At 33.2% G+C, this 12601-nt stretch overlaps 1 protein-coding gene and 1 long non-coding RNA gene across 3 annotated transcripts in view; one reads left to right on the forward strand and one right to left on the reverse strand.

Moving 5' to 3' along the window:
• The window catches only part of SCFD1 (sec1 family domain containing 1), a 50728-nt gene that overhangs the window by 31075 nt on the left and 7052 nt on the right, over positions 1-12601 (forward strand). The window contains exons 16-21 of the mRNA XM_054634488.2: positions 1618-1688; positions 2581-2660; positions 3209-3271; positions 4230-4305; positions 6375-6428; positions 10805-10857. Coding sequence (XP_054490463.2) covers positions 1618-1688; positions 2581-2660; positions 3209-3271; positions 4230-4305; positions 6375-6428; positions 10805-10857 — 397 coding nt within the window. The remainder of the gene's footprint in view (positions 1-1617; positions 1689-2580; positions 2661-3208; positions 3272-4229; positions 4306-6374; positions 6429-10804; positions 10858-12601) is intronic.
• Positions 4299-12601, reverse strand: part of LOC143694374 (uncharacterized) — a 50756-nt gene continuing 42453 nt past the window's right edge. For both annotated transcript variants that reach the window (XR_013182836.1, XR_013182837.1), the window contains exon 3: positions 4299-5065. This is a non-coding gene — a long non-coding RNA (uncharacterized LOC143694374). The remainder of the gene's footprint in view (positions 5066-12601) is intronic.

Here is a 12601-nt window from a genome sequence, read left to right on the forward strand (position 1 = left end):
ATACCACCAAAAAACATTTTTAAGGAATAATACATCAAGTCTTCCTGTGCTTCTGGTGGATTATTTATTGGCACAATGTGTGGGGATATTTGTCTTGTGGACAATGGGATCTGCAGAGCTCTTGATGAAAGCTCTTAGATGTGACCACTTTACAGCTGCAGGCTTCAGCCTCCCATTTGTTACTGTGTTGTTCTCATCTACCACTCTATTAGCTCTATCAGCTGCCTCCCACTTTGGTGGGTATTACTATACCCTGGAGTAGGGATAAAATGGAAGCTAGGGGCTGCCTGCTGATTTTTCAGCTGAATATAAGTGGTTGAAAAAGTGGTCCATTCTAGGTTTGCCAAGTTAGGTTTTCTTCAGAATGTTGAGCAGTTTGCCTCTGTGTTGTCACAGATCGTAGTCTAGAAAAAAGTAGTGAATATTTGACAGGCAATTGACCTGAGTCTTACAGCTGTTTATGACAGCTTTTTTTGCCCAAGTGAATTTCAGGTGGATCTGTACCTTGAAAGCTGGCTTTTGGTATTGATAATACAAAGTTTCTTCAGTTCTTGATCTTCTGACTTACTGGTATTTGGTAAAGGTTAGTAAAACCTACTTTGAGAAGATTCTACCAAGTCATAAATGCTCATTATGACAGTGCTTACTCTTAACTTCTGCCAGACTAAATATATGCTCACTTATAAATAAAAGTTGCAGATTAGGTCAGATGGTCTCCTGCTGACATAATCCACATTCCATAGTAGGGGAAAACAGCCCAAAACAAACAATACAGAAAAAGAAAAACAGGAAAAAAAGTCATTTTCTTACACACAAGTACAAGTAAGTGCAGTCTTATAAAATATTGTACTGAAAGTATCAGACTTTTATAATGAATTTTAATTTGAAATGTTTGTTTTGAGAAGTTGTTCTTCTGAAAACTTCATTTGAAACTATTGTTTTTACTCACAGTGATTCTCATCTAGAAAAATAAAAAAGATAGTGTTCAAAATCTGATGTAATAATTTATAGTCTAAGTAATGGCTACATCAACATTTTGATCTCTAGAGATGAATTTTGATTGCATATGAATAATGCTTCCCAAGAATGGGAAGTGGTTTTCTCCAACAAAAGAGGATTTAGGAGGTCAAATCCTTTCTGAAGGCAAGTTGGAAGTTCATGGGGTTTTTTCCTGTCAGAGGTTCATATAAGTGCTTTTGCAGTCCTCAGATATTTCAGTACAGTGAACCATAGAGCTGTGTAGGCAAGTTGTAGAGCTAAAAAATAATATGCTGAGGCTTTTACTTCTATGATTTTTCTTAAGTCTGCTTTTTCATGGACCTACTTACAGATAATATTTGCAATCTCCACATAAAATGAGTCATAATTTCTCTACACAATTTATTTATTATGTTATATGAAGAATAATATTTGCTACAGACAAAAGGGGGAAGTGTAAAACTTGCAGAAAGAATGAGCACATCTAACCCAACTCTTAAAAAAAATTGTCTGCCATTATACACATGGTTATCAATAACATTTATTGTCAATACATATGTATGGCAGCTGAAGAGCAGTTAATGTAGTAGCATAGTTACAATTGTAGTTTATAATTCTTTTTTTTCTTTCTTACTGCAGCAGGAACTCCTGAAGACAAAATGCGATTATTTCTCATCTATTACATAAGCTCAGCTCAGGCACCTTCAGAGGTACCTATGTTCTTTACAGCTTCCAACACCAGACTCTACCACAAAGGATTTTCATATCAGCACAAAGTAGATATTTCTGTTTCTTTGCAAAGGGAAGTATGAAATGCTCAGGAAATTCTAAAACTTTAAATAAATTTTGTCTTATTGCCAGGAAATCCACTCACAAAGCTTTAGCCACCATTACAAAGAATATGAATGGCTAGTAAGAAGGAATATTACATTGTGATATATTTAGATCAGAGTTACTGCAAGACACATCTTAGCATGCTTTCTATTACTCTGCTCCACTACTCAAAGAAGTAGGTAAAGCAAAACAAAAATATGACTCATTTCACTTCATTTTCATATATTCAAGAATGATTGAGTCAGTTGACTAGCAGGAGAATGAAGGAGAAATGCATCTGCCAATATCTGAGTAATTCAAAACAATTTCTTCATATTTCTTTTGAACTTAGGATGATCAATTTCAAGGAAAATTCTTACACTATAGAAACATTATCTGATGGAAAAAATGTTTTGGTTAGGCAAATAGAAAGTATTTGTATTAATGTATATTAGCTCCTCTTTGTTTATTTTTTACTGTTTTGACATTGTACAGAAACCAGCATTCTGTTGGTGCTAGTATAAACATTGTTCCATATCTGAAAGTGCACAGGATTTAATTCCACAAATACTGTTCATTTTAATGGAATCTGCTCATGGCAAATTTAATTTCAGGTTGCATTTCCGTACTTGGTAGGAAATGGGGTTAAGATTCATAATTACTTTTTAAGTTGGGTCAATGCTATAACTTTGTACTACTTACTTAATATTTAGATAAGGATATCTTGTCTTTGTGCATGGAGTCAAGAGTAGCTTCAACCTTTTATAATTCTCCACTTTATGATTTCAGATTGACTTGGAGCAGTATAAAAAAGCATTGATGGATGCAGGTTGTAATCTTGCTCCTTTGAGCTACATAAAACAATGGAAGTAAGTAAATTCTTTTTTCTTCTGTATGAGGCTAACTGTATGAGGTTAATATAGAACCCAGCATTGTATTCAGGAATTATGTGTTATTTGTCTTAAATTGTAAATTATCCTTAAGTATTCATTTGGTATAAGTTTTTACTGTTACTGTTCTGGTAATACATGCAAATCTTAATTTAAAACTAAGCTCCAGTAGTGCCAGAACACTATAGAACAGGACATGCCCTTAATGATCCAGGACAAACAACCTACTGAATTAGTTGAAAAGTTGTGCTGGTTCAGACCCCAAAGTTTTTTATTTTCATACCAGGGAGTCATGTTGGATATCAGTTATTGTAGTTTTACATGGTATTTAAATGAAATATTTGTCTTTAACTATAGAATCTAATTCCTATTGTATTTGTAGGCAAGAGGGATGCATATAATAAATAGTTACTTCCTGAAAGAGTTCAAAATGCAGAAGTTTTTTCACTTTCAGATGACTAGAGTGGAACATTCTACAGAAGTATGTGCCTTAGATAAATATTTGATTTCTATCCCTGCTTTCACAGAGCTTTCACTAAGATGGCTTCAGCTCCAACCAGCTATGGAAACGCTACACCTAAACCTTTGGGGTATGCTTTTGATTAATTTTTTGTAAGCCTTTGGGTTCTTTTATCCTATTTTAGTAGTGCTGAAAGTGTGGTTAGCATTTTTCAAGGCCCAGAACAAAACATCTCCCTATTTGTAAAATTTTTAAGTTACAGACAATTACAAGCACCCATCTGCCCTTAACAGCATAGTACACAAAGAGAGGAAAATAAAAGGATCTGGGACTAAATTCACAAACTATCTTAATACAGTGCTCTCTGCACCTGCACATTAAATGTACTCTCACAGGAGAGGAATTCAGCAGCAGGAACTGGATCTGTGACAGCTATCACTTTGAGCCCTAAGTAGTCAGTGGCAGAAGATAAAAACAGCCCTGTATATTCAAAATCATTTCTCTCTTGGGTTTGGAGACTGTCAGGGGTGCAAGGACACTCTGGAATGTCCTGGACTGGGTATCTGACTTGTTGAAAGGTGTAGTTATTTATTTCAAGACACGAGAAAAAAAATTACTGTGCTAAAGTTACATATATCCAGTAAGGATATAGGACTAGGATCTTCCCATTCTTCAGAGGATTTCAGTCCTCATTACCAGCTTTACTTTCAGGAATGCCCTGTCACTGTTGTAAGGAATCTTGGCATAGTATGGTTAGAGAGAATTCTGGTGCTGTTTCACTTGGGAAAATGCTCTCTGGGTTGTTGAACACACTCAGCCTCTCTGTTAACCCTGGTCATTGGGTGTAAAATAAACTATTCAGTGGATTAAATCCAAAGCTCCCATTGATAGGTGAGGATCTATCTGGTAAATTACAAGTGTGTTTCTATACACATGATTGCCATGTGAGTTGAAGAATATATTTTATGACAAACTGAATTACTTGTTAATTAGGTCCTATTGATTTCATTGGGAATTGGATGTCATTATAAAGCTTAAGAATACAGATTAAAAAGAACTCATACATCATCTTCATTTTGTTTTTTCAGTCTGTTTTCACGTGTTATGAATACAGGATCACAGTTTGTAATGGAAGGAGTGAAGAACCTGGTACTGAAGCAACAAGTAAGTTTAAAAAAACAATTAGAAAGTCTATCATGAATACTGTGAACATTTGGAAAAACAAATTTCAGTACCTTTGTTACATTAATAAAATTCATTGTGCAGTGAAAAGAGTAAACATAACTCTCTGCTTATGGATAGATCTATCCCGTTGTAACTTCCAGATATCAAATAAGTAATGAATAATTCACATTTTCTTTGAAGACCTCTTTGTAGCAATTAAGACTGATTTCAGCATTATAAAAAAATCAGCTGTGGAATACTCAAAGTAGACTAGCCCTTCATAAACAAAAAATATAACTATCTGTATCTTTACTTAGAACTACATGCATTAAGTTAATCTATTTCAGAGTGATTAAAAGGCTGAAAGTGTTAGTTCTCTGTTTACTTACAATTCAAAGCATTTCTTTTTTCCCATGTGAGTGTAATGTACAGCAACTATAATCTTGTAATGTGCATGAAAATACAAATATGTTTATAATGACGTGACCATCTTCAAATATTCACTTAACTTTGTAAAATATTTTTGAGCATAACTTGCATGTAAATATACATCCTCACAATGAAAACAACAACAACAGCACAAAAAAAAGAAACTGGTTGTATGACTTGTAGCTGGAATGTTGAATTGTGGTTCCCAGAAACCTCCTTCTCTGCAGAGGATACATTATTTTCCCAGTATGTCATTTCATCAGATGGCAATAAATAAATATTTATTTACAGTTAAAAATCTTAATTCTGTAGTATTTTCACATCAAGATTTCTGAAAAAAAAGATCATCATATTATAATTCAGTTGAAGAGTCAGAATTCAAATTAGAAATACAACATATTAGAACTAAATAAAAGGAAATCTTAACTAAAGGTTTATCCTTTTGACCTACTTAATCATATCATTGTCATTGTTTATTCTGCCTGTTACACACATAATTTATACATGAAAGGTATCAGCTATCACAGAAAAGTTTAAAATTGGGGTCTCAGGTTTGTAGTGCAGTTAATGAAGTTAATTCTGCAGGAATTTCACTATGACTAGAATGATAAGCTGCATTGCAGAGTTACAACTCAGTGGTATATCATGACATATGATTGAGGAAAATTTAAACATGCAGCTTGCCTGTGTGTTTTATTTTATAGAGAATTCTTCAGACAAACTGTTACTTCTAATAATAGAAAACAAGTATAGTCTCCAGGAGACTTCCTCCTCTCCTTGCATTAAACATTTTGTCATTTCTTTAAACGTGTGGCTTTAAAGAGTTAATATTATTCTGTACAGAATGGTTTCCCTTGTTTTGCCTTCTGAGGGAGCAAAAAGCCAATTTGCTTTGTTTTCAGGATGTGCCTTTCTGGCTTTTCAATTTCTTCTCCAGGTATTTTAGGCTAGCAAGATGAGAAGCCTTTCTTCCTCATATTTGTAAGCCTAATGTAGGTCTGTGGTATTTCTATTAAAGCTAACTTTTTATTTTTCCTTCAGTAATTCAGGGATTCACATCAATTTTCCAGTGTAATATGTAGCTCATCCTTTGGAATGTCCTCTTTTGATACATTCTGTCAACAAGACTCATTTCCAATCCTGTTGCTATGTAAACAGTAATCTTGAATTTTACCTCAGTTTATTCCTTTGCAGGTCATCCAAAAATTTGTTGCCAGGGTTGCTTTTTTTACCTATTTCTTTGACAACATTAGTTCTTTTTTAGAATCACACAATTATCAGCAGCAGCTTTAAAATTCTTTCCTTAACTGCAACGTATTTTTTAATAAGAATTCATGTTTGATCACATCTGCATATGTTGGTAATACCTAAATACAGCTCTGTTCCTGTCTTCACAGCTTTTTTGCACTTTATGTCTTATCTTTTTCCCCCAGCTATATGCACCTCAGATGTTTGTATTTTTTTACAGAGAAGTAATTTAGGTGATAATAAATAAGCTTAACCTTAACAAAGCATAAGAGGAAACTGTTTAAAAGAGTATTTCAGATGCTCTGTAAACTCTTGCATAAGTAATGATGTGCCTGGGAATAGTTCTTAGTAAGCTTTTCAGCATTCCACCAATTTCACATTATGTTTTACAGAATCTGCCAGTCACACGTATTTTGGACAACCTTATGGAGATGAAGTCAAACCCTGTGAGTACAATCGCCTTCATATAGAGAGAGGTGGAGCAGATGAAATCTTGAGGCTGTGATATGTCATATGTGAAAGCTAATTTTTTTCATGATAGAAAAAATCCAATCATGCTGTATTTCAAGAATAGCACCATTTTCATAACTATTTAGTAAGACCTCTTTCATTTTAATATTCTAAACAATGACAATTTATTGTGTCTCATTGGAACTAATATTTTTTAGATTTTTCCTATTCCGAGCTTCTATAAGACTTGTGTTATACTAAGCTCCTGTTGCTCCTAAATTTCTACATTAAGCTGTAGACTAAAATTTTCTTTGCATCAAAGTGTTTGTTTTTTTAAAGAGCACAATTTCAGAAGTGAAATATTTAGAGAGAGTTGCATTAGGGAAAATTACATTTCCCACATCTTTAAACTTTGCTATGTAGAGGAAAATATTTTACTACTGATTCAGTCATTCTTCTTACAAGCAGAGGTGGTTTTTGTCAGAAAATTCCTCTTCTTGCCTTGTTTCTGTGAAAATTTGCTCAGATATTTTAAATTTAAATGTTACAAATTTTTGAATTGCTTGTGTGTTAGCTACACAGTCAAGGCATTTGGTAGAACTTAAAACTAAAAGTAGGCCTAGTTAGTAGATTCAAAACATTCTTTTAGTCCACTTTCACCTGCATGTATTAACTGTATGTACAGAGAGAAAAATAATGGTAAAATATGAAAATTATCAACGTGCAAGTAATCCTTTCTTTTCTTAAACTGTACTTCATAGATGATATATGTCGTGATTCTTAGCTAATCAAAGATAATTTGCTTTCTCTTAACAAACAAAGGAACTGATACTGTTTCCAGAGTTAGTGGATTGTTGTTCCTGTTTGAAAGACTTGGAAAAGATGTACAGGGCTAACTTTATTTAATCAACCAGCAGAGGTCACCCAGAACACTTACCATAGAAAGCTGAAATTAAAACTATAGAGAACTTACAAGAAGGTGAAAAATTAAACCAATTTTTTTAAAATAAACATTAGCTTCTTTAGGCTACAAGTTTAGGAGTTGATTGAGAAAAGTTTGCAAGTCATATGAGGTTTCTTTTCTGACTTGATTTTTTCACATTTACTTAGTAGAAAACAGCTACAGCACTTTGATAATTTGGAGAAAACATTGATCTTCTCATTTAAAGAATCAGCATTTGGGCCAATCTGTCAGTCAGCAGCTTCCTGTTCCACTGCCATGGCAGAGACTCATGGCACAAAACAGGGAGTCCCACTTTTCAAGTCATAGGAGACCAGGCAATCCCTAAAGGCTGATTCTCCTAACCTGCAGGAAAACTGACAGCAAGTTTGGAGTAAGTTTCAGCTCAAGGAAGCAAGCCAGAGAGTCATTGTGGAATGTGTTTAGACTTGCTGTACTATCAACAGAAGTGAAATTGTATCTGGAAAAGGTCAATGTGTGGAAATACACCATTGTGGCTTCTGTTCATCTTCTGATGTGTGGGATCATTTTCTATTTCCCAGAATAGAAAACTACTGCACTGCAGGCAAAACACAAAGGGAGAGGAAAAAAGTTCAAGATTTTATTTTTTTACAACACGGAAAAAAGTCTCCTTTATAATTCAAGAAATCGTATTAACCACAGTAATCAGTCTATGAAATGTACATACTGATAAAAGGTGTAATGCAAAATTAGAGCAGATTATTGAGAAGTCAAGTAATTACATACAATGAATGTAAATAATTTCTTTTCTAGATATTAACTGCAACAATAAAGGAAATATATAAAACATGCATACAAGTTGTACCACAAAGATTCGATCAATAGTATTGTCAGTTGAAATCTTCAACCTGTTTACAATGATATCCTGCACAAAACTCTGTGAGGTTGTCTGTAAATCACTTTGTGTGTTGCTTGTCTCTGCTGTTTCTTTTGTCTCTCTGGCAAGGACAAATAAGTCCATGCCACCCCACCCATGCTTTTCAAGTTTTTCAGAAGCGAGAATAGCTAGAACAGATCTTATGGGCCATAAGATCTAAGTTAAGTTACTATCTTGTAACTTTTTAAATTTTTCTAGATTGTTTAACTATAGCTAAACCTTTTCTTGAAAAACATGTTCAGAATCATTCCTTGATGACCTTAAAAGTAATCAGTTACTTGTGAGTATTTTAAATAATAATATTTATTGTTAAAAGCACACTTTTAGGCCATTTCTTTTAAGGTCCTATTTTAATAAAGAAATATTCTGTTCATAAAACTAAAACATAGTTGCTTTGTTTTGGTGTCATTAAATAGAGGTTGATTAAAACATTGAATCTTCATAAACAAACAAAAGTATACACAACTTTTAATTCATATCTGTGAAATTGACCATGATTTACTATAGAGTTATGGAGATCCTTCTAAGGATCTTCTAGAAAATGATTTGATTATTGAGTGGGGAAAATATTTGAAAAGTGAACCTTTACAAAGTGGTTTAGCCTCTGTCAATACAGTGTGTACATTTGTATTGACTTAAGAAGTAGATAGATCTTAGTTGTGATATATATTAATGAAACTGTATTTTGGTGAATGCTGTCCCTTTCAGCAGATATGGTACCTTTCAGACTTAGGATATACCTTTCATGCATTACAAAGAAAAATTCTAATCCAAATTGGTCCTGTTAGATTCTGCAGAAAAAAAATACAGACTGAAAGTCAATGACATTTCCATGGATCTTTTTCCATTTTATTTGAAATATTGAAAACTAAGTTTATACATTCAGAAGTATTTATTTTCTTCTGGAATTGCTTAGGGAAGTCACAAATTCAGTTGTATGTAAGGAAAGTGCTATACACTTGTTTTTCTTGGCAGACTTGCTATATGTTAAAGAAACTAAAATCTACTACGCTTTCTTTTCCCTGCACCCTCAGCACTGATTTCAGCAGGAATAGTGTATTTAAACAGCAACAATGGAAAATCCCTAGGTTATCACATTTCTATTGCTTTACCACTCTCTGTGTGTCTACTTACACAAGGCCACAGTGAAAAAACACAGCAGTAATACATTCAGGAGTAAATGTTTGTAATGTGTTCATTAGCTCTGATTTTTAGTTCTGTCATTAACCTGTAATTCCCTGTAATAAGCAGAGAAAGTTAAACTCTTTATCCCAGGTAAAGGTTTCTCAAATACCTCTCAGTTTTAGTCTATCAATATCTGTCCATTCCCAGCTCTCTTTACCCCAGAGTCACTATACCACCTTTAGGTATGAAGCTGCAAAATCATGAATGCTGGCAGACTCCAGCAGTTGAAATTCCCAGTGGAACATATAAAAGCCTTTTACAGAGATTCAGTGGGAAATTAGATCAAAATTATTTTCTTTTTAAAAGCCAAGCTGCAGGATTATTTTATATAATTATATAAAAGTTTTTAATATCAAATGGATTGTGTGTGTGTAACCTCTGCATATATATTAAATACTTTTTACTATTAGAGGTAGGTATGCTATGTGAGTTCTAGTAAATCCCCCAGATAATTTCTCTACTACTCAAGAAGTATTATTTCTGCTCTACAGAATCAGCAGAATTCAGAGGTTTTTGCATGTAAGCACACAGATAAACTGTAGTTCTGCATGCAGTTTATTGACAAACTAAACTTAATAGTACCTGGATGAAAATGTAGTATAGAAACAGGAGAAAGCCAAGAAGTTGTCAGAAGGAGTTACTAAGAAGTCCTGTTTTTCATCCATAATAATTGGCAAAAATCCTGCTTGTTGCCAATAAAAATATTGGAAGTGCCTCAGTGTTCTCTGTGAAGAAATTTTTTTTCTGTACTTTAGAGAGTCAAACTTTTCAAATTTTGTGGAACTCATTTCTTCTTCAAGAGCTTAATTTTGGTTTAATAGTAGTCATAAATCATGACATGAGAAGGATAAGTTACATAACAGTAGCAGATTTTGATCTGTCTTGTCCTTAGCACTCATTGCCTCAGAAGTACTTTGTTTTATAATATTAAATCAATAGCAGATCTCCATAACCTGGAAAATGTTCATGTTTGTTACTAACCATCGGTGTTCCTCTAAAGCTGGTAACAATTTTTCTTTCTGCATGCTGTCTTTCTGTTGGGATTCATTATGCAACCAGTGTATTTTTTGGAAAGTGTGTGATAGTCAATTTTAGGTGAACCAGAAATAAAAAGCTCAATAGCACCCTTCATAGCTTCTCACTATTGTTTATTCTGTACTGGTTCAGTTATATACAAGCTTTTTAAGTACTAGTAGACACCACAATTAATGTTGAATGATGTGATGGGAAATGATACTGGTTTGAACAATGTTTAATGTAATAGATACAAGCAAAAATTCATTAGCCAAAATTCCGATCTTTTGAGATAAAAACATACTTTTTAATAGGAGACAGATGACTACCGGTATTTTGACCCCAAGATGCTGCGAGGCAGTGACAGGTGAGATTTGCTTCTTTCCTTTTACTCCATGAAAAGACTAACTTAAGAAATCTGTTTTGTTTTGCTTGCTGACTACAAGTTATTATTTTGGTCATTAATTCTAAGTCAAGACAGTTGGTCTTGAAGGAATTTACAAGTGGGAACTTGGATCGATCAGATAAATTTTTATAACACTGCAAAAAAAATTCTAAAAAATAAGTGCTAACATGTACATTAGTCACAGGAATGTGCATTAATATTTAGCAATAATAAGTGTTAGGGTTCTTCATAGTTGTACTGCTTGGTTTCTTAGAAGCTTTGTGAATTTACACTCTTAAGTTAAATAGTCGTTGGATAGTGCACCAAAATTTCCTTGTCACTTTTTAAACAGTTACAATTCTGATTTTAATACAACCCTTCTTTAGTAATTTGTTACTAAGTTAAAAAAAATTTAAATTTGACTGCATTTACTTTTGTTCAGGTAGGTGCACATTTTATTTTCATGTGTATATGAAGGGAGGCTTGGATATAGTTTATTTTGCCAGTAAAAGAGAGGAAGAGGAGTTACATCAGAAGTTTATAAATCTTGATTTTTGCTTTGTATCTAACTAATAATTGTCTGATAGTCTCACCTAATCTAATATCTTATCAACAGAGAAGATACTTAATTTTGATATTCTTTCTAAAAATAACTGTCATTTAACCTGTGGGAAAACAATAATCTCATTTGGTTGCACCACTTTATTACAGGATCAGTGTGGATAAAGTAGATTCAGGCTTGGTTTTAGTTATTTGTATGAAAATTCTGTCTACTTTGTTCTTGAAACATGAAAAGTAAGAGGACATGAATCTCGAATTATATTTATGTTTTATTGAAAAGTATTGCAGATTATATAATTTCAAAGATAAGCAAATTTTGAAATTATCAAGGAGAAAAGTACTATTGTACTATGTTTCATTTTGATTTCAACTGTCACTGATTAATGATGCTTTTATAGCGTTTTTGGTGGATTTTGTGCAAAACTGCAAAGATTTATTTTACTCAAGCCAAAGGTTTTTTTCCATTTTCTGCCCTCTCTTTATAGTTCTTACATTGCTTTAAACAATGTAGAAATATTCATTTACAGCAGTTCATAAATGTGGCATTTTGTGTATCTACAATAGTCGTCATAGGGAATAGTTTTTAATTTCTGGTTTGTGATTTGTACGTAAACTCAAGTTATGTTCCTTAAATCGTATTTGGACATGATAGCAGAACTCAGGCAGTAGTTTGCCTAATTCTCCCTTCAAATATTTTGTAGACAATAAAAACATATGTTAGTTTTCTTGACAAAATTGTGATATAAAATAATATAATTAATGGATTTAATTTAAAAGTTACTGCTACTGATTTTATTTTCTAATCTTCTCCCATTTTAAGAAATATTGACATTTCTACTTACTATGTTCTAAATCGAGTAATAGCTGCATTGCTGTTATTCAGTCCTAGGAAAACAGTATCTTTCTGTCCTGTGTAAAGCCTACCTCAAGTATAAACAGGCTTTGTCCTCTGAAAGGATGACACGAGATGTGTGTGGATTTGTTGTATCATACTCAAAAAATGAGAGAATTGGGGTAACAGTTCTACTTATGGGAAGTCTGTAGTATTCCTGACAGACAAAGCAACACATTAGAGACAGCCATTCCATTTTAAAACCTATTTTTCTGATACACTAGAATCTGTGTTGACTCAGTTTTCTTGGTCACTCCGAGAAAAGGTCTTGAA

Source organism: Agelaius phoeniceus, chromosome 6, assembly GCF_051311805.1.
Source record: "Agelaius phoeniceus isolate bAgePho1 chromosome 6, bAgePho1.hap1, whole genome shotgun sequence".
Lineage (NCBI taxonomy): Eukaryota > Metazoa > Chordata > Aves > Passeriformes > Icteridae > Agelaius > Agelaius phoeniceus.